This window comes from Abramis brama, assembly GCF_963993115.1.
Source record: "Abramis brama genome assembly, chromosome: 17".
Taxonomy (NCBI): Eukaryota; Metazoa; Chordata; class Actinopteri; order Cypriniformes; family Leuciscidae; genus Abramis; species Abramis brama.
This window is the reverse complement of record NC_139979.1, coordinates 5,823,737-5,845,862: the sequence shown is the minus strand read 5'-3', so window position 1 is coordinate 5,845,862 and position 22,126 is coordinate 5,823,737. Positions and strand designations below refer to the sequence as shown.

The 22,126-nt window shown below is 35.9% G+C and overlaps 1 protein-coding gene across 1 annotated transcript in view; it reads left to right on the top strand.

Annotated features, from left to right (window-relative positions):
• Positions 1-22,126, top strand: part of syngap1b (synaptic Ras GTPase activating protein 1b) — a 131,507-nt gene that overhangs the window by 94,408 nt on the left and 14,973 nt on the right. Inside the window, 14 exon segments of the mRNA XM_084088019.1 lie at positions 1,208-1,361; positions 2,291-2,389; positions 3,960-4,199; positions 4,785-5,120; positions 6,010-6,154; positions 6,246-6,390; positions 7,992-8,228; positions 9,084-9,285; positions 9,394-9,599; positions 10,918-11,131; positions 13,337-13,912; positions 14,665-15,108; positions 16,198-16,374; positions 18,926-19,137. Of these exon segments, the coding sequence (XP_083944145.1) occupies positions 1,208-1,361; positions 2,291-2,389; positions 3,960-4,199; positions 4,785-5,120; positions 6,010-6,154; positions 6,246-6,390; positions 7,992-8,228; positions 9,084-9,285; positions 9,394-9,599; positions 10,918-11,131; positions 13,337-13,912; positions 14,665-15,108; positions 16,198-16,374; positions 18,926-19,137 (3,387 nt within the window).

Sequence of the window (22,126 nt, the reverse complement as noted above, 5' to 3'; positions counted from 1 at the left end):
TTATAAAGTCTGTTTTAAGGAAAAAAGACAGGTTTTTTTCCCCGAATTGCAAGTTTATATCTCACAATTCTGACTTTATAACTAGCAATTGCGAGAAAAAAGTCAGAATTGTGAGATAAAAAGTCGCAATTACCTTTTTTTTTTTTTATTCAGTGGCTGAAATCCAGGTTAACCAAGAATCAAAATTTAAATCATATCATCAATTTATTTATTTTGTAAATTAGGATCATTTGAGATGATTTTAGTACTTTTTAATGAAAATGTTTTGTTATTTTTTAACGCTGAACTCTTTCCACCTACGGAAAGTAGATGGAAACAGAATTTTATTGAAAATTGATGATTGTGAAAATGTTATTATTATTTTATTAAATCTTGTATTAGCTGTTTCTATAATTATGGTTTTGAATGGGCAGGCTTTGAAAGTGTCTTGGTGTGAACAATATTAAGAATCAGTATATTTATAAACCGGATAATTTAAGTTTATTATTATTATTAAATACATTTTTGTATGCAGTGTAAATGTGCTCATATTTGTGCTGATTAGAACTGATTAGAAACGTGTATGAAAGTAAACCTTCTCACTTTTTTTACTTTTAAGATCATATTAAGGGGCAAATTCACAAAACTATACACTAAACGCCACGTTTTCTCATGTTATATTGGCTAATTACCTACAATCCATTTTAACCAAGTGCAAAATGCACTGAAATCAAATCCATTCAAACCATGTAAATTAGGTTCATTTTAGATGGTTTTAGTACTGTATTATGAAAAACTATTTGTTATTTTTAATGTTGAACTTTGAAAGTTAAACTAAGGAAAGCAGGTGGAAACAGAATTTTATTGAAAAGTGATGATTGTGTAAATCTTGTATCTATCAAAGTAAAAAAAAATGTATATGGATACGCAGTGTAACTGAGTGCGCTTTCAGCATTTTCAACATCGAAAATCATGATGTGCAAATTCCATTCAACACTATTCATTCTTCTTAGTAAATTCTCCCCAAGTGTTCAAACCCTCATGATTTATCTCAGGGTTGATGATAGAGGCTGATGTCGTTGTCCATAAACCACAAAGAAAGGACTTGCAAAGAAACCCGACTTCTGTAATGTCAAATGCAATACTGACCTCATCATGTAGGCGTGTGATGTAAGCGCAACCTGTGAGCCTCTTCTCTCTCAGACATGCTGTTATTGCTCCCTCACAGGACTCGTCTGATGCAGAGCTTCAAAGAATCGCACTCCCATGAGTCTTTGCTGTCTCCCAGCAGCGCAGCCGAGGCCTTGGATTTGACACTTGATGAAGATGCGATCATCAAGCCTGTTCACTCCAGTATACTGGGACAGGAGTACTGTTTTGAGGTGATCTATAGCAAACTATACACTTCAGACTCATAACTTGCATGCTCCTTAGAAAATCAATGAGATGTTTATTAAAAAATTGCATTTTATTTTTTTATTTAATACAGTTCGGATGGAGCTATTTTAACTGTACATATTTAAAATAATAACCGAATTTATGCACATTTTCCTGTTGAAATGTTCACACACTTAGTGTTCACATTTCTTAAAACCACGTGTTGCTCCCTCAACCGTCTGTGACTATCTATCCATCCATCCATCCATCCATCCATCCATCTATCTATCTATCTATCTATCTATCTATCTATCTATCTATCTATCTGTCTATCTGTCTGTCTGTAGATCCATCCATCCATCCATCCATCCATCCATCCATCCATCCATCCATCCATCCATCCATCCATCCATCCATCCATCCATCCATCCATCCATCCATCCATCTATCTATCTATCTATCTATCTATCTATCTATCTATCTATCTATCTATCTATCTATCTATCTATCTATCTATCTATCTATCTATCTATCTGTCTGTCTATCTGTTTGTCTGTCTATCTATCTATCTATCTATCTATCTATCTATCTATCTGTCTGTCTGTAGATCTGTCTATCTATCTATCGTTCTATCATCAAATTTTTCCAACTAACAATTCTGCATACCTGAATTCAAATTCATTTTAAATTCAGGGATTGAAATAGAATTTAAAAGGCACTCAATTCAGTTCTGAATGGTACATAAGACATAACCATATCTATCTGATTTTTTACATTTCCTTTTGGTGCCATTAGTGGCATAGAAATCACACATTTCGCTTTAAAGCATTTAATGCATGACTGTATTAGCTCCAGTGCCCTGTGGAATTGTGTTGCTTTTTCTCCTAATTACACTGATGGTTGAAATAGTGAAACTCATTATTCCTTTCCTTAGGTGACAACTGCTTCAGGAACAAAGTGTTTTGCCTGTCGGTCGGCTGCGGAGAGAGACAAATGGATAGAGAATCTACAGAGAGCTGTCAAACCAAACAAAGTGAGTGTAAAGAAGAAAAAGCAAAGAGGAACGCTCTATTTCTCTCTCCTCTTCTTCCATGACTGCACCAATCTACTTCAGTAACAACCTCTTCTGACATTTTCATCTTTGCACTCATTTTACCCTCTACTGGTGTTTGTGGGATTCTCAAATGAACTTCCATGTGCTGTTCTGCCACATAATGAAACAAACTCCTTTTTTAATCTGGTATGCTAAGATGTATCCCAAAGGCCAATGCAGAATACTGAGTGTTCCTTCTTCAGACATCTATTATCTCTCATGTTGGCTGTGTCTGTTGTTAGGGTTTTGAATGCATAGGCTTTAAAAAGTGTCTCGGTGAAACGAGCGGTGTGGATTGACTCGTCCAGATGTTCAGGCAGCGGGAGTTTGGACTGAATCGTGGAGAACATGACACAGGCGTCCAGAAAATGATCAGCTTGCTCAGTCTTGCAACAGATGCGTTGTCAATATTACAATAAATGAGGACAGACCAAGGGTGTTCATTAGTTTGGATTATTAGCTGATTAGTTTAAGAAGTTTCCGAAGTTATGGAAAAATCTGAGTAGTTCATAGCAAACCATTGAAGCACTCACTGGCAAAAAACAGGATTTGAACATATGGCACCATGGGATTGCATTTTTTTTTTTTTTTTTTTTTTTTTTACGTTTACCATAGTTTCTTTGACATAGTCACAGATGGAGTCACAGTCTGTTCACTGACCGTCAAAACGGGAAAGCTCTAATCAGAATTGTTATGTAACTTACTTCTGGGATTTGGGTTGCACAGTTTTTACCAGTCCACCTTTACAAGGTACAATGTGCTTTGTGTGAATGTGTGAAATCATCACCATGTGTTTGCAAATGCCTTGAAAGTTATTCAAAGTTTTAAGACACTTAGTAGCAAGTAAAGTAGATATCCATAATCAGAACTGCCACTTTATTAATACATATTATGTAATAATATTAATGTATATAATAATAATAATAATGTTTAATATTATAAATATGTAAATCTATAAATAAATACATTTTGGTACACTGAATTGACATTATTTCGATGCATTTCCACATAATCAATTTTCTAATGTCATGGATTACAGATTTACCCACTTATGAACAGCATGTAAAAACAGAATGAACTGTGATTGGTTGCATGGTATGAATATATATACCATAGTATTACCACCTGAGAGACCATCACTGTAGCATTAACATCACAGTATCTTTTAATAAAAGGGCTGGAGCTTTTGAAATCTGTTTTTAAGAGTATATTACTATAAATGCCAGTAGAAAACGAATGTTCCAGGGCCATTTTGATGAGTCTGAATGACTCATCTTTCTCTGAAACATCATTGTCTATGACCACTCCAGCACTTTAGACATGCAGTAGGTGTTAGACTAACAGTAATTCAAATCATTATCCTTTCTAAAGCACTGCCACCCTCAAACTTGCAATCTCTCCTGTCTGTCCGCTTAACATGCTTAACAGCACATTTAAAGTTCTGCAAACCCTCTCACCATCACCTATAGTTTATATATGATGCAAATATGATTCTGTTTCCCACACTCAGGACAACAGTCGACGCGTCGACAATGTTCTGAAGCTGTGGATCATCGAGGCCCGTGAACTCCCACCCAAAAAGCGCTATTATTGTGAACTGTGCTTGGATGACATGCTTTACGCCCGCACCACCAGCAAACCCCGAACCGATACTGTGTTCTGGGGTGAGCACTTTGAGTTCAACAACCTGCCAGCTGTCCGCAGCCTCCGCCTTCATCTTTACAAAGAGACAGATAAAAAAAGACGCAAGGTAAAAGACCACCTCATGCTCTTCTGCTAGACACTCAACCCCAAATGAATACTTTAAGACTTGGGTTTTGTGGCTTTTTGTTCATACATTAGACGTCTAGGCTAGTGTGTAATGGCACACTAGCATACAAATATTTTGATAAGTGACATCAAATATATGGGTAATATATAGAGGTGCTTGGTAGCATTTCAACTAGATATCCACAAACAGATTTGTTAAATGGTATGATAAAAAATAATATAATAAAATGTACATTGAATATTATCAAAACATATTAAAATATATAGTTATGTAATCCAATTATATTGAATCCAATAGACTTCCCAGATATATGCATTTACAATAAGCAAATAGCAAGCAGCAAATAATGCTTCATGGTAACTGGCTATTTAAAAAAAAGATCCTGGAAATACAAAACTAAAAATACAAAACTGCACTTGACAAGCATTTCTAAGGTTTCTAACATTGCCACTATTTTTTTTAATTGTTTTTGTAGCTTAATGATGCTAGCCTTTCATTAGCTAAGAAGGGGTGCATCCTGCTATTTTAAGGTGACTGATCATCATCATTTTTTGTCCATAACAGGAAAAGAGCACATACCTGGGCTTGGTCAGCATCCCCATTTCCAGCATCACTGGCCGTCAGTTTGTGGAGCAATGGTACCCCGTCATTCAGCCTAGCGTCCTGGCAAAGGGTGGCGGTGTGGGAGGGGGCAAAATCATCAACGCCTCTCTGCGGCTCAAGTCACGCTTTCAGACCATGAGCATCCTGCCAATGGAGCTGTACAAAGAGTTCGCAGAGTATGTCACCAACAACTACAGAACGCTGTGCGCGGTTCTGGAGCCACTGCTGAGCGTCAAGAGCAAAGAGGAAGTGGCCTGTGCTCTGGTGCACATCCTGCAGAGCACAGGGAAGGCCAAGGTAGGACTTTGTTTCAATAATATATGTTTGTAAGAATGTTCAAAATCTTGGTGAGCTGCCTACCTAGACAGGATTTTAAGGCATTGGATGCATGCTCCTGACGCAAAAGCTTGTCTAGGTAAGATTTTAAGTTACAATAGCATATATACTTTGTTGTGACAAGCTCAGTTACAGTTGATTATAAATATACTTTTGAAAAATTATTTTCAGATACCAATCAAATTCTTTCAGCTCCATTTGACTCATTTTACCATGTTTAAATCAGCACCTGCTAATATATAATTTAATAGTGAAAATTATTGAAAAAATAGTTTAATCTAATTAAAAATGAAATATTTTGCCTAATATTTGTGTATCTTGTGTAATTTATACATTTTTAGAGATGTTACATTAAATTGGCAACATCCTAACATCAAACAAATGTGGCACACAGTATTATTTTACTAGTATGTATATACTATTATAGTATTTATTCATATTTTAAATAAACTTAATATATTCTCTTGTCATTTTAAATTTAGTTTGTTTTAATCATTTTATGTGCTTTTGTCATTTTTATTAGTCTTTTTTTAAATATATAGCTTTAATTTACATAGTTTATTTTTATTTTAGTTTTAGTAATTTTAGTACTTAAACTTAAATGGATTTAACTTCAGTTAATTGCCAAGGCAACTTTTCTAGTTTGAAGTAAAAGCTTTTCATCTTTTAATTCATTTTATTTTAGCTTTATTTAAATTACCGAAAACTTTAGTTAACAATAGCAACACTGGCACACAAAGTGACTGCTTATCTAGGGCACTCCAGTCACTTATATGGTTTTATCTTGATTTTTTTATATGCAAGCAATTGTAAAGTGATTACAGATGTATCTTCTTTTGCTCTGCACAAGGATTTTCTTTCAGACATGGCAATGTGTGAGGTGGACCGATTTATCGACCGAGAGCACCTTATCTTCAGAGAGAACACCCTGGCCACCAAAGCCATAGAAGAGTACCTCAAACTCATTGGACATAAGTACCTCAAAGACGTTTTAGGTGAGAGTTCCTCAAATTTTGAGATTGTTTGAGAGTTGTCGTTGTTTCTGTTGCTGTACGCTCACACATTAAGGGTTTCATTTGAATTAAGGTGATTTTATCCGAGCGCTGTATGAGTCAGAAGAGAACTGTGAAGTCGACCCAATGAGAACTCCACCTTCTGTACTGCCCGAACATCAAGCCAACCTCCGGATGTGCTGTGAGCTTGCACTCTGTAAAATCGTCAACTCTCATTGGTTAGTTACAAAGCTGACATAGGACAGTCCTCTTATGGGCCGTTCACACAGTCTTGAGCTGTTTTAAATGGACACGCCATCTTAAAGGATTAATTCACCCTAAAATGAAAATCAAGTCATCATTTACTCACCGGCATCCTGGCCAAATTTACCCATTGGCTTCTGTCCATCATCATTGCCTTCTAATATGTGAACAAGCACTTGTGATCCATATACAGCTTCTGCTGAAGTATTTCGATAAATGAAAACGCTTAATGTGAAAAACACTTAGGGTGGGTTGCACCAATAAGGATTAAATTAAGCAAAGTTTAACGCTAATCAAGGATTTGTTGATCTGGGTTTTATTTTAAATTGAGTTGTGTTGCACCACTTAATTTTAAACGTAGATGAACAAATCAGGGATTACAATTCTAACCTGTGATTAAAACAATCAATCTACGGTAAAAAATTTCTCTGCCATGATGGATTTGCCAATTTAACAGTTTAACAATGTTAATATTCCATTTCCTCTTTTATTGACCACTAGAAACTCTCACTCTGACAATAGCTCTTGCCGATAAAAGAAATAAACTTGTAAAATGTCAGCTATGTTTAAAAACTGCTACGTAGAAAGACCGTTAGAATTAAAGGGCTGATCAAGCAGCATAGGCAGAGGGTGAACCGACGGAGATTGGTGCAACCCACCCTTAAAGTGCCTTAATAATGTACTAAAACAGAGATATTAAAAGATCAAATTCAGTTTACACCTTTTTGATGATGCCAGAATTTGAACTGCGGCGCTAATAGAGTTTCACGAACGCACACGTTGCACAGCTGTGCACAGAAAACCAACAGCCAAGGTCAAGATGTTCGTTGTTTTTTACCAAACCCTATTGTATACACCCACAACACTTCTATGATACTTTTGCTTTTCTTTTTAAAAAAAAGCTTGATGCTGGTCGATATTCACTGTCATTATATGGACACAGGACATTTTTTAAAACTACTCCATTTGTGGTCCAAAAAAGAAACAAGGGCATTTGGCATTAGAACAACATCAGGGTGAGTAAATGATGACTTGATTTTCTTTTTGGGCGAACCATCCCTTTAAAAAACAGCAAGATGCACTGCAGCAATCAAATACATTATTATAGCACGTTTACATAGAGGAAAAAAATACTACTAATAAAAAAACAGCTGGGACAGATGCAAGAGCACATACTGTGTGAACGGCCCCTTACTGCTTTTTTTCTATGGAAAGTGAAATTCTTCTTATGCACAGTGACAGTAATTTTTTTAATGGGTAAATTTTTAAATTTATTATATTTAATAATGTGCACCACACCACAGGCCAGTAAAATTGGTGTTATTTTTTACAACTGTGACTCAGTTTAAGTGGCAAAGCAACTTTTTAATGATAGTTATGATAGCAGATCTTCATTAAAATCTTTCTTAAGACTGCATGGTGAAAACTGTATGATGATGCACATTATTCTTAATCATGAATTTCCAGGCTTATATATTTTAATATTTTAATATATTTTAAAAGAATGGACAGTGAAAACATGATAGCAAACCAACTGCTTTAATCACACTGGAAATATATTGTTTGTTTTCCCCAGTGCGTTTCCAAGAGAACTGAAAGAGGTGTTTGCGTCCTGGCGCGTGCGATGCGCTGAGAGAGGAAGAGAGGACATTGCAGATCGACTGATCAGTGGTTCCCTCTTCCTGCGCTTCCTGTGTCCAGCCGTCATGTCGCCATCCTTATTCAATCTCACACAGGAATACCCCGATGAACAGACCTCACGCACACTCACCCTCATAGCCAAAGTTGTGCAGAACCTTGCAAACTTCTCAAAGTCAGTACACACTTCTTTAAGGTCATTTAACTTTATTACCATGTCATCATTTTTGCTGTATGCTCTGACTCTGAGTACTGTAACTTGCATTCACGCTGGTCTTTTCAGCAGGGAAACCATTCTGATTGGAGATGGATGATGTATTGGGACCATTTTGGTTATCAACCGATATTTAATTTAATGCATTCTCATTTTCATCATTCTGAAATGGGATGCGTGATATAATGGGACCATATTAGTTATCAACTGGCATTATTTTATTTGATTAATTTATCCACACTGGATATTTGTGCATTCTCATTTTATCTATTCCAATGCTTAACATATTGGGACCATATTGGTTATCATTATTTTTTTTATATTTGATATTTAGTTGTGCATTCTCATTTTCCCAATTTTTAAATTTAGATTATCTTTGTGCCATCTAAAGCTCACTTGAAATTAATCTTTAAAATCACTAATACTTCAATAGCACTGTATAATGTAATATTTAGCAAATATTCAAAATTAACATCCATTTTTCACACTGTACTTTATAATGTTATGATGCTTAAAATCACCTTTTCAGCATTTAAAATAATTGATCCGGGACAGTCATCTTAACTTTGGGTTAAGGACACAGTGGTGATGGGGATCTCTTTAGTGCTCCAGGATTATGGGTTACATTATGACGTTCGGGCTGTCAGCCCAGATCATTAGCCATTAAGCTATATCAAAGCTATAACATCAGTGCAGCTGTTACTGATGATGATGATGATGATGATGAGCATTATCATCTTTATCATTGACGCAACATTCTATGTTCCTACTAACCATATCAGCCCGTGTCCTTACCAGTTCTTCACTGTATTACAGGTTTGGCAGTAAGGAGGAGTACATGTGCTATATGAATGAGTTTTTAGAGATGGAGTGGGGCTCCATGCAACAATTCCTCTACGAGATCTCCAATCTCGATACCGTGAGCAACGCAGTTGCTTTTGAGGGCTACATCGACTTGGGAAGGGAGCTCTCGATCCTGCACAGTCTTCTGTGGGAAGTCATGGCACAACTAAGCAAGGTAGATGCTGTTTGATAATCTAGATGAAGATAACTGTGATTGTCTACTTGCGTTTGTGATCGGTCATCAGGTTGGTCTCCTGTTTTCTGTCTGTTGTTTGTGCCAAAGGACGCTATCATCAAACTCGGACCATTGCCCCGCCTTCTAAATGACATCAGCATGGCCCTCCGTAATCCGCACCTCCAGAGACAGCCCAGTCATCAGACAGACAGACAGCCTCCAGAGAGACAGACAGATAGACTGCTCTCCAGGCCCAGCTTCAACAGGGCCATCTCATCCGAGTTCCAGAACCTCATGATGAGAGACCTCAACAGGTAGCGTCTGGGGTCTTTATATGCATGCGTTATTTGTGTCACATCGCAGCACCTTGCATGGAGAAGAGAGGATCTTCCAAAACCTAGTTAGTCTGCCTAATATTTTTAGGCATCTATGCCAGGGGTTTACAAACTGGAGAGGAGATGCAAATGAGTGCTAAAAAAAACATTTACAGGATTTAATTTCTTTACTGTTTCATGCTTTCTGTTTTTAAGCTTTTTTATTACATTTTACATATACTTTTTAATAGTTTTTTTTTTGTTTTTTTTTAGTACAGTAACTATATGAAAGACAATTATTTAATTTAGGAAGCAACATGTTGTCTATAATATCACACTTGTATTGTATTTTATATAAAATATTTTTCAAACAGTACAAAAAAAAAACATTTAAAATAAAATGTATAGATATTATAATATATAATAAAATAATATAAAATATTAACCCTCAAAAGAGGATCACCATATTTGGGGGGATGCAAAGCCACCTACAAGTAAATAAATAAATAAATATTTATTTATGTATTGTATTTTTTTTTTTTTTTTTCATTTTCCATTTTTCATTTTTGCATTTGGATTTTCTTTGCCGTCTTCTAGAAAATATTTTTTTTTTCATACTTCTGCTTCTGTCAAAGCTTTTATTGTTAACTTTAACAAAAAAAACAACAACAAAAAACATTTTATTTATTTAAAAAAATAAACATTAACTTAAATAAAATAAAATATAAAAACTTACAATTATTTGATTTCAGCTAGTTGCCAACATTTCTCATTTTTATTTAGTTTAACTTGGAAGTACTAAAATAACTAGAACTAATTCATAAATATGAATAAAAACTATAAAGACAAACTAATAAAATGACAAAATTACTAAAGCTTCAACTAAAATTAAAGTGAAAACAGAAAATATACAAATAAAATCTACTTTAAAATATTAACAAAAACTATATGATGATAAAAAAATACAGTATCAAAGTTTATTTTATTTATTAATAAAATAAATAATCAACTACAAATCAAATATCACATCATATGGCTTGCTAGGTTTTGGAACTGAGCTTGGTAACAATTTATTGTGATGCTCCCCAACCAGACATTCTACTGACTATAACAAACTTTTCAACTACATGTAAACTTAATGAGAGTTAGTTGACATGTAGTTGACATGTAGTTGACAAGTTACTTATAGAATGTCTAAAGTGGACCATCGAAATAAAGTGTAACCCTGAACTTAAGTGAATGTCTTATGGAATATTGCTTCTGGAGCAAATGAGCATGGAAACTCTTTTCCTTGTCAACTTTCTCATATCTCATACAGTTCAATCGATATCACTCGCCTGCCCTCTCCAACCTCTGCCATGTCCAGTGGCGGAGCCCCCCCATCCCGAGCTGGAATAGGGGGTTTTGTGGATCGCGATCATCCTCACCGAGCCTCATCTAAAGAAGTTTTCTATGTTGCCCGTCCCCCGTTGGCCCGCTCTAGTCCAGCGTACTGTACTAGCAGTTCTGATATTACTGATCCAGACCCAAAGGTAAGTCCCAAAGGACAGTGGTTCTGATTGGGTGGGGTGTTCTGATTAAATAATATCCCCTTTCATTTAGAATTCTTTCATGACAATGGTCAGTGCTTTCTGGTCCAAATTCTCATTTGAATAACAGCTCACTCCCTAGCACACGTTTCCCCAGCTTTTCTGAGGGTTCGCTTTGTTCCTGTCGGAGAAGGAAGCGCCACTGACCTGCTCACTGCATGGTCAAATACCACCCAAGCATGGAAAAGAGGGCTACAAGATGATGTGGGTGCAGTCAATACATAAAGAGATTCTTTACGTTAATCTTCCATCACCATTTAGGATTCAGGGTCCTGACATACAAAAATTTATATTTCACCCAAAAATGAAAGTTTTGTGATTATTGTATCCTGCACTTTCATGTGCAATGTTTATAGTGACAAGTTTTTAGAATGTAAAATAATTATATATTATAAAATAATTTAAAATCGAATTGTTTGTGAACTATATTTCAGGTCTTATGAACACATAAGAGAGAGAGCGATAGAGAGAGAGGGAGAGACAGATTTAATTTATTAAATGAAAAATGTTATATGACACAAATGGCACCTGTCATGTCAGGGTTTGCCTCAGATGGACACACAATACCATGTTTAGTTCATTTATCTTTTGTCATTCATTTCATCTCTACTTTGGCTTCAAAATATAAGTCTCAGAATATAGCATGTGTCATTTTTATTATAAATAGAAATTTAGTTAAATAAATTTTTCTCCTATAAAAGCAGATGGTAATTATTTATTGTTTATTTATTATTATTTATTTTATTAAATAATTGTATTAATTATGTATTATTATTATATAATAGTATATTATTTACCATCATTTAAATATTATATTGTATAGAATATTATATTTTAATAAAAAAATATAATTTTCCTTGACATCATTACCAGGGGTGTGTTTCCCAAAAGCACCGTTAGCCAATTATGGTCGCAAGTTCCGTCGTTATCAGCATAGTTCAACAAGTCTGTGTTTCCCGAAACCATCGTTCCAACGAACATTCGCAAACAGCATCGCAAACTTGTGTGTTCGGAACGACAGCGCTCGAGCTGTGGTTAGAAGCAAAGTTTCTAGTTTGCATGACATGTGGACTTAATAAATCCTTATCTTGAGCAAAATTAGCAAGCTGACATTCAGTACAACCCGTGTCTTTTATTTAGAATACATACAAATGTAATTTACATCTTTTAGTTTGGAAATCTGGAAATAGAGCAAAATAACTGAGAAAAATGAGAATTAGTCCTCAGATGCCATGTCTGTAATTTATAGCAAAACATCTAGTGTTAATTCGATCTCAAACAGTTTCATTTAAAGAAGTTATTACTCCATCATCTGCGTGACATTATTAACCAACGTGGTTGAACGACCAATTTGCGACAGTATGGTTTCGGGAAACAGTCGTGACTAGCAAGTTGATTTCTCCAACAATGCTTTATACGTCGTTATACGGGAAATGACCCCAGGACAGCTTGGCTTCTGTTCTTTATATTATTATTTATTATACAACATAATTTTTTGAAGATTCTGTAAATTTAAGCTAAAAAAAAAAAAAAACTTACCTCTGTATAGACTATAATCAATAAGCTGAGCATGATTTTATTTTTAAATGGAAACCTTTTACACAAGCATTAAACAATGTAACAATGAAACATTTAAATAAACCGTATATAAAAAGATGGTGCTTTTAATGTCCATTTTGAATTCAGTTAAATTAATTATTCTCCTGTAAAATCAAATGTTACTTGTTTATGTTTATTATGTGTTATATATTTAATGTGTATTACTATTATTTAAATATAATATATATTATTTAAACAATTCAATATCATTTTTCTTGACATTATTGCCAGGACAACCTGGCTTTTTTTTTTTTTTTATGTTATTATTTTATTTTATTTGACAAACTGTATGAAAAAGAACTGCATAAAAATTATGTTTTTACATTCCACTGAAAAAAGAACAGCATATGACAGAGTAAATAATGACAGAAATTTCATTTTTGGGTGAATTATTCCTTTTAACCCTCAAGTTCACTCAGTAACATCACTTACATGCAGTCAAGCCACATGCATAAACCGCCCACAACTGCTGCGCCCGGCAGGTATCTGCAGCGCTCTCGCCCGTAGGTTCTAGGTGTTAATGAAAGCATTTCTATGATGGACCTCCAGGACTCAAGAATGAACAGCGTCTCTAACCTGCAGTCTATGGGGGACATGCTCAACTCTTCCCAGGCCTCGATTGCCGGCCTCGGCAGCTACGGTGGGCTCGCGGCCTTGGGAGGAGGCCTCGGAGGTCAGCTGCGCGCCGGAGGGCGTATGTCGGCCGGATCCGGCGGCTCCAGCATGTCCGGAGGTCTGAGGTTGAGCCAGCTGAGCCAGATGGGAGCCACCACCGACTCGCTGTCCCAGCAGCAACAGCAGCAAGCCGCCGCGCTCCGCTACCCCCTCTCCTTCCAGAACCCTCTGTTCCACCTCGCTGCTGACGGGCCTCAGATTCACCACCAGCACAGTCGAGCCCAACCTCCTCCTCCTCTCCTGCTGGCCCCTGAGCCGGACGCCTCTCACCCAGCGTACATCCCGCAGTTCGCCCATGGTGGTTTCTCCCGAAGCGAAGACCTGTCCACCCTCAGACCCGGCCCTCATCTGGGTCAGCCGAGCATCATTCACTCCCACAGCTACAGCGACGACTACACCCGCCATAACCAGAGTGACTTCAGGGGACGCCAGCTCTCGATGCACATGCAGGTATTTTCTTGACCATCGTTTTGATCTTAAAAAGGACCTATTATGCCCTTTTACAAAGTCTTGATTTTGTTTTTTGGGTTTATTAGAATAGGTTTTCATGCTTGAATGTTCTAAAAACACATTATTTTTCACATATTTGACATTGTTGCAGCACCTCTCTTCCCAGTCTGTCAGTAACACTCTGTTAGTTCCTGTCTCTATGAAGCCCCTCCTTCTGAAAAGTGTAGTGTGCTCTGATTGGTCAGCTAGACTACTGTGTTGTGATTGCTCAACTACTTTGAGCATGTTTGGGAAATGCCAAGTCCCTTACCATAACCGCGAGTTTCAACACACTACTAACTAACTCGACCAGGCCTCATCCTCTTTTTTTTTGCCTATGCCTTGGGCGGGAATTATTTAAACAAGGAATATTGTGATGTGTTCGTTCCTAGAAGAAAACTAGACACTTCAAGGCACTTTGTTTACCTTTGTTTACATTTACTATATAGTGAACTGTCCACAAATGTTACAAATGTTGACAAATTATGCATCTTTTGTCTATGGGAATCAAAACAAGACTTCATATTTTATTGTGAGATGAATCCAATCCGCCCGTTAAAAACAAATCCATTAGCATCTTTTGTCCCTAAAAGCATAAAATCTGTCAAATATTGTTAGATTATCCTTTGTTTACATTAAATTTCTGAATAAATTGATTTAGAAATGAGTGGCAGAAATGGAGGTTGTTATTTAAGCATGTGTCTCATGACCAGGAGCAGCAGCAGATGGCAGGCATGGCATCGCAGACCGGCACATCTCATTCATCACTAGCCACGCCTCCTTCCACCGTTCAGCCTGTCCGTCAAAGCTCCATGGCTCCTCCCACACAGCGCATGAAATCGCAACCCTCACATCAGCTTTCCGTGAGTTCTGCCGCCGCCGCCACCCCTGCAGCAAAGACCAGGCCACAGAGCGGTAACCTGCTCCAGTCCCCGGAGTCTGGCTTCGGGAGCCGGCAACAGGGGCCCCGACAGCAGCTGTCCGTCAAAGACAGCACCCCCCCGGGCCTGCCCCATCAGCAGAGCTCCACCAGGGAGAGCCAGGGATCCCAGGGCTCTCAGGGCGGAACGCCACAGTCCACACAGCAATCGAAATCACATAAGGAACGCCAGCAGGTCCAGCAACAGCATCTGCTCAAGCCTACCATGAGCAAACAGGTGTTCGGATCAGAAAACATTTCTACTCTACCTGTTATCAATGTCTAGTATTTTTTCAGCTAGATATTTCTTTTTGTGTGTGATCTATATAAAATTATTTTTAAAAATCATTTCCAGCCAAAAAGTGTAGAACTTTTCAAAAGCCACCAAATTGGCAATATTTTAATTGTAATTTTAACTTTTTTTTTTTTTAGTAATCAGCAATATTTATCACACCACAATTTATCCATCTGAATGTAAAACATAGTGATAAATGTGGTTATTTCAAATAAATATTTATTTCACTATAAAAAAAGATATAAAATACCACTCAGATATTTTTGCAGATTTTAATAATATTTAAATGTTTATTAAAGTTGTTTACTAGATAATATCTTGTTAATTGTACTTTTCACAAATTATTACATTTTTTCAGCATTAAGGAATATTTATCACACACAAAACTTTTCACATATTTGTGTAGATTTTAGAGAAAAATCTAAAATCCTGAATCCAGAATTCTGTGAAATGGATTTAAGCATAATAAGATTAGTCAGCATACTTAATAATTCAATTTTTGTTAAAATAAATTAATACTTTTATTCAGCAAGGGCGCATTAAATTGATCAAAATTGGCAGTAAAGGCTTTTATAATGTTACAAAATATTTATAGCTGGGGTTTTTTAAAACTTCTATACATCAAAGTATCCTTTAAAAAATGTTTAGCAGCACAATATTTGCAACATTGATAATAATACTTTGCCAACATTTGTAATAATAAGAAATGTTTCTTGAGCAGCAAATCAGCATATTAGAAAGATTTCTGAAGGATCATGTGACACTGAAGACTGGAGTAATGATGCTGAAAATTCCTCTTTGACATCACAAGAATAAATTACATTTTAAAATATATTCAAATAGAAAACTTTTTTTAATTGTAATAACATTTCATAGCATTACTGTTTTCAATGTATTTTTGATCAAATGAATGCACCCTTGGTGAGCATAAAAGACAAAAACATTCAAAATCTTACCAACCCCAAACTGTGTAAATATTGCAACCCAAATGCCTGTCTCCTTACTTACATGATGTTTTGCTCTTTTCCGCAGGGCTCTTCCCAATCTCCATCCACTCTCAACCCCACGACCCCAGCCTCTGAGCGAACCGTCGCCTGGGTGTCCAACATGCCTCATCTTTCTGCTGACATAGAGAGTTCCCGCATCGACAGAGAAGAATTCAAGCTGAAGGAGTATTCTAAGAGCATGGACGAGTCGCGTCTGGACAGGGTGTGTTTCTCTGCTTCTCAACTTGATACAGCCAAACCCAAAATTATTCAGACACCAGATATCATTTTTTATATTTTTTTACTAGTGGGTGCAGGACACTATAGTTCATTTATCTAAGTGATGATAGCAAAATAAAGTAAACTGTGACATATTATACCCGAAAATTATCCATACAGTGGACTACCAGTAAAATGTATAAAAAATTTGCGACCAAAAATTATTCAGACACTTTGATCTGACCATGTTTTGTTTAAATGTTTTTTCTTTAATTGCTAATGCGACCTGTTTACACCACAGACTGAACAAAATTAAGCATTGTTTGGTAATTGGTTGACCTAAATTGGTATTATCTAATTGTGTACTTAAGGCGAGACACTACAGGTGAATAGGGTAAACATTTTAACTAGCAGATATCACCATGAAACTTTCCCAGTTGATTACCTACATTAAGATGAGAAAAAAATGTATTACAAGTTTTCTGTAATTTAATGTTTAAATATGCAAATTAGGCAATATCTAATTAAATATGCACTAATTTGTATATATTTTAAAAAACGAAATCTGAGTATTGGATAAAGCCAGATAAAAAAAAAAAAATTTCATTGTGTTCACATATTAGATGGGGAAAAAATTACAGAGGCATTTATGGATATCTACTTTTGTTATCCTGTAAATCATAATATACTGTCAATAGCCTTAAAAAAATGATTTTCGCCATGTTTTTTGGAATAAAATGTTATATAAATCAGGCTAGGAATAATATATTTACAAATCCCTCTGTAAATGTCTTCATAATATAACTAGGTACAAGACTGGAAAGATTGGTGTATATCGGTGCTACTGAAGTGGAGATTTCAGACTTGGAGTATGAGAGAAAGGTCATTTTGAGAAAACGGGCTTTAAAGATTTATCATCAGCCAATGAGATTGCGCATTCAGCCCTTTTATTTTCGCGATTGGTTGCTGATAAAAAGGAAATGACCATATTTGGATCCAACAGCATTGTACAGGAGAGAGAGAGCTTTCCAGCCGTGCCTGTGATGACAGAGAGCAGACAGAGATCGCGGATCGGCGGGAGGATTTACAACGACAACTTTTGTTGAATTTACGCGAAATCTACAGACGCAAACAGACAAAGTGTAGTAAAATAAAGACCTAAATGTGTATTTCAGACTTTTTTTCACCACAGTCTGAAAGAAGACATGTTATTGAAGACAAATATCCAAAAATCTCAAAATTGACCAGTAAAAAAAAACCAATGTTTTTGCCTGCCATGTCTCGCCTTAAATTTAACAGCTGACAGATATTCAACCTAATTCATTTGTGAGACAGTCTAAACAAAACCAGACAAAACCAGTGAAATATCAACTGATTTGATAACTCTGAGTTCTTGTCATATTTGATGACCATTTTCTAAACTATAGCGAATAAACTGTGATAATGTGAGAAATGTTGAAGGTGTCTGAATATATTTTGGTTTGACTGTATATTAGCTATGTGCTTTGGGTTTATTTTAATTAAGCCAACAGATATTGCCATGCTAGACGGATGTTGTGATGTGAATGTTGTGAGCTTTGAATTAGAATTACTTCAGACTGTTTTCACACACTCGAGCCGAACTCGAGCTTGATTCCTCTACTCGTGCAAATGAACTCGTCTCCGTATACCAAATGTCCCAAGACACTCAATTGACTGAGCGCAGTTATGTCTCAGCACACAAGTGTCAAGGAAATGCATATTATGTCTTTCACCTTGGCAACAGATGGTGCCTGATTTATGCATTATTTAAATATAAAATGAGAATGAACAGCCTTTTGCTCTAAACAGACTACAGGAGAGAGCAGCATGGGCTTTCAATCAGGACGTCCTGACTGTTCTTTACCCTCTGTTCCCCCGTCTGGATGTTCGTGTAGAGGTGACACGCAGCCTCTTTTCATTGCTTCTCAGTGTGCCTATTAAAGGACAGTTTCATCTTCAAAATCTGCCATTAAATTCTGTTATGAATCAGCACTTTCTCATTCCCATGTGGTGTGCAAGGAGAATTTGTTCATTTGCATTGACTGTAGTTGCCCACCCAGGCAACATTTTCATGCATGAATGACACACTCCTTGCGGAAAAGCTGTAGGGAGCAAAATCGTGCTTCCGTATAAGTTGCAAAATTTTGGCCAAAATCTGAAAGTTGCTCATTACTGGAAAACCCACACTGTTTTAAAAATGGCTGAGCTACAAAATGATAAAAACAGTCATTAATTTCTAAACCTGATGTCATTCTAAACCTGCATGACTTTCTTTCTTCGCACAAAAGATGCATTTTTTGAAGAATATCCTGCCCTGGATATCCTTCAGAAATGTACTTCTTTTTTTTTTTTTCACTGAAGAAAGAAAGGATTTGGAACAGCATGAGAGTAAGTAAATGATGCCAGAATTTTCGTCACTCACCAACGCTGGACACTAGAAGTTACTTGATTACCTTACTGTCTCAACGAAACGTCAAGAGTGTGACATCTGCTGTGATAACGTGCCCGCTGTCCTCATCTCTTGTCTGGTGCAGGTGCGTGAATACGAGGAGGAGATCAACTCTTTGAAGGATCGTCTGATGATGTCACACCGTAAGCTGGAGGAGTACGAGAGGAGGCTGTTAACTCAGGAGCAGCAGACCAATAAAATCCTGCTGCAGTATCAGAGCCGACTGGACGACAGCGAGAGGAGACTGAGACAGCAGCAGATGGAGAAAGACAACCAAATTAAAGGAATTATTGACAGGTAATATGAAAAAAAGAGGCTGGAGAAACAGCAGTGGTCACGTGATCACACTCGCTGTGCGCTTCCTTCTAAGCTCAGTTGACGATGACCCCTTGTGTAATTCTGTATAGAAATAGTGGCCCCAAAAAGTATTTTGGACATTTAAGCCAAACTTAAAAATGTCTGAATGTCATTGCATTAGATAACACAATATCAAACTATCAAAATGTCAAATCAAGTGACATTATTTAAAAGAAATATAGCACACTTTTCATGCAAAGCATTTCCCGAAAAGAAGTGAGAAAACATTTACACTTCCATTCAAAAGTTTGGGGTTAGTAAGATTTCTAAGAAGTCTCTTAATGCTCACCAAGGTTGTATTTATTTGATCAAAATAGATTAATATTAATATATATTAAAATTTCTGCGATGAAATGTTGTTCAGCATCATTATTCCAGTCTTCAGTGTCACATGATCCCTCAGAAATCAATCTGATTTGCTGCTAAATAAACATTTATTATTATTACAGATGTTGGCGAAGTATTATTATCAATGTAGAAAACAGTTGTGCTGCTTCATATGTTTTGTAGAAAATTTGTTCACGATTCCTTGATCAATAGAAAGTTCAAAAGAACAGGATTTATTTGAAATAGAAATCTATTATAACATTATAAAAGTCTTTACTGTCACTTTTGATCAGTTTAATGCATCCTTATTGAATAAAAGTATTCATTTCTTTAAAAAGGGATCCCCAAACTTTTGAATGGTAGTCTAATCTGTTCAAAATGAAGACAGATTTTTTTATTTATTTTAAGAAAGTGAAGTTCTTTGATATTTTGTTTGACATTCAAGAATTTTTTAAGGATGATACATGTGTCCACATGCTTTTTAGGGTCACTGTATATATGTTTTATAATTTTATAAGGGGTTTTCTATCTAGAGCGTCTGCCATTTCTTTTACAGTATAGTAGCTTAACCACATCTTTACTCTTGGACTTCTCAGTCTTGTAATTGCCGTGATGTGTGTAGTCACAAAGCTGCTTTTTAATTGATGAACTGGGTTTATTTCCTTCCTGTTGTTATTTTTGTTTCATTTCATCTTTTTTATGACCCTGTTATTTGGATTCTTTGCGGCTTTGTGAATCTACAGAGACACATCTGCCAATATTTTGCTTCACTCTTAAGAAATGACATCACCCCAGCCATTGGTTGATGAAATGATGATGTAACTTCCTGTAATGCAGCATTTACTGCATATTTTGTGTCACAGAGTATATTGCTATTTCAATCCAATTCTAGGAATGAAGACATGGAGTGAAGACACTCAGATGGTGAAGGGAGACCAGGGTTCTTACTCCCAAAAGGGCATACAAATATAAATCATCGTCTCTTCCTTCCTTGGCGTGTATTAGTGCAATACCTTTATGGAATGATCTCCAGAAATCATCATAATCATAACTGATCATATCAGGATGTGTTTGTAATTGAGGCAGTCGTATGTGTGCAGTATTGTTAATGTACTTGTCATTTTTAAGCACTGCCGTCCGAGGAAACAAGTTTGACATGGACAAAGTGTCATAAATTGTGCTTAAGCTGAAAAGAAATTGCTTTATGAATTGCTAATGTTTAAAGAAAGAAAAATCACTGTTTTCTAAAGCTCTTACAAGGATCATTCATCCATTAATAGAAATGCTGTGGTTATTTATTTATCCCTCATGTCGTTGCAAACCTGTATACTGTTGTTAACTTTTCAATTGAACACAAAAGGAGATTTTAATCTTCACACAAGCTCCAAAGAGGACAAAAACACCATAAAAGCACCAAGTAACCATCAACTTTTGTGTTCAACTGAAAAAAGAAGGGTTTAAGAACGAGATGAGGGTGTGTAAATGATGATGACATTTTCATTCATTAGGGTGATTTGATCCTTTAATGAGTGTAAAAACTGCATAGCTGCAATAATAGAGTATTTAGACAAGCCTTTATTTGGCTTCTGCTTATTTGTCTTGAAACAAAAATGGTGCAGGGGATTTTTCTTCCAAATAACCATCATTAATTGTAGCAAATCATCTTGAAAATACACAGAATCGCTTCCTGATCGACCTGCACATGTGCTCTGCTGCACTTCTCTCTTCACTGTGTTCTATAACATACTGTGTGATGAAAGTGTCTTACTCATCAAAATAGATCATATTTCAGATGTTCATGTTTTCCATATCTCTATGTGCTATCACGAAAACAGCGATCTCTTGTGTCAACCACTCCTCATCACATTTGGATTTCAGTTGTTCAGGTTTCAGTGTTTTGATCATTCATTTTGAAATATGCAATAAAAGCAGATATTTCCAAGCTTCAGAAAGAGGCTTGTGTTTGCTTATATTCAAACAAAAGCCTCATATACAGTATGATTCCTAATATTCAAACTCATGACTTAATTCTCACAAAACCTGTTCCAGGTCATGTTTCAGTCTATAACCAATAGAAAATTGTGTTTGTATATCATTGCACTGCCTTAAATTTATGCTGCTTTTAATTTATTTATTTTTTTAAAGTCATAATGCAAAATACAAAACAAGTTTAATTCTTTATGCAAATTATAATCTTCTTCTTTTTTTTTTTAATGGTGAAATTTGACCTGGATTTGTTTTCACCCTCATAGATAAATATGAACACAGTTTGGTGAGTGTGCTTTGGTATTATGTTCAGTGTAAAATAGCAAGAAAATACAGTATAACATATTAAACATGAGGTAAGTGAGTTGTCATGCTTATGAATATATTATTTTGTGTGGTGCTGTTTGTGAAATAAACATAGAGATATTAATTATAGATCAGGAAACATAAAGAGTTAATTAATTTAGAACTGAAATGAATTTTTAGAAAATCTCTTTTGTAATGTGATGTTGATATAAATAATCATTTGGAATAATATGGAATGTTTGCACTGAAATAAGCCTTTTTAGCCTTTTTTGTTTTCCATTGTTAGACTTTCATATATTAAATTGATGTA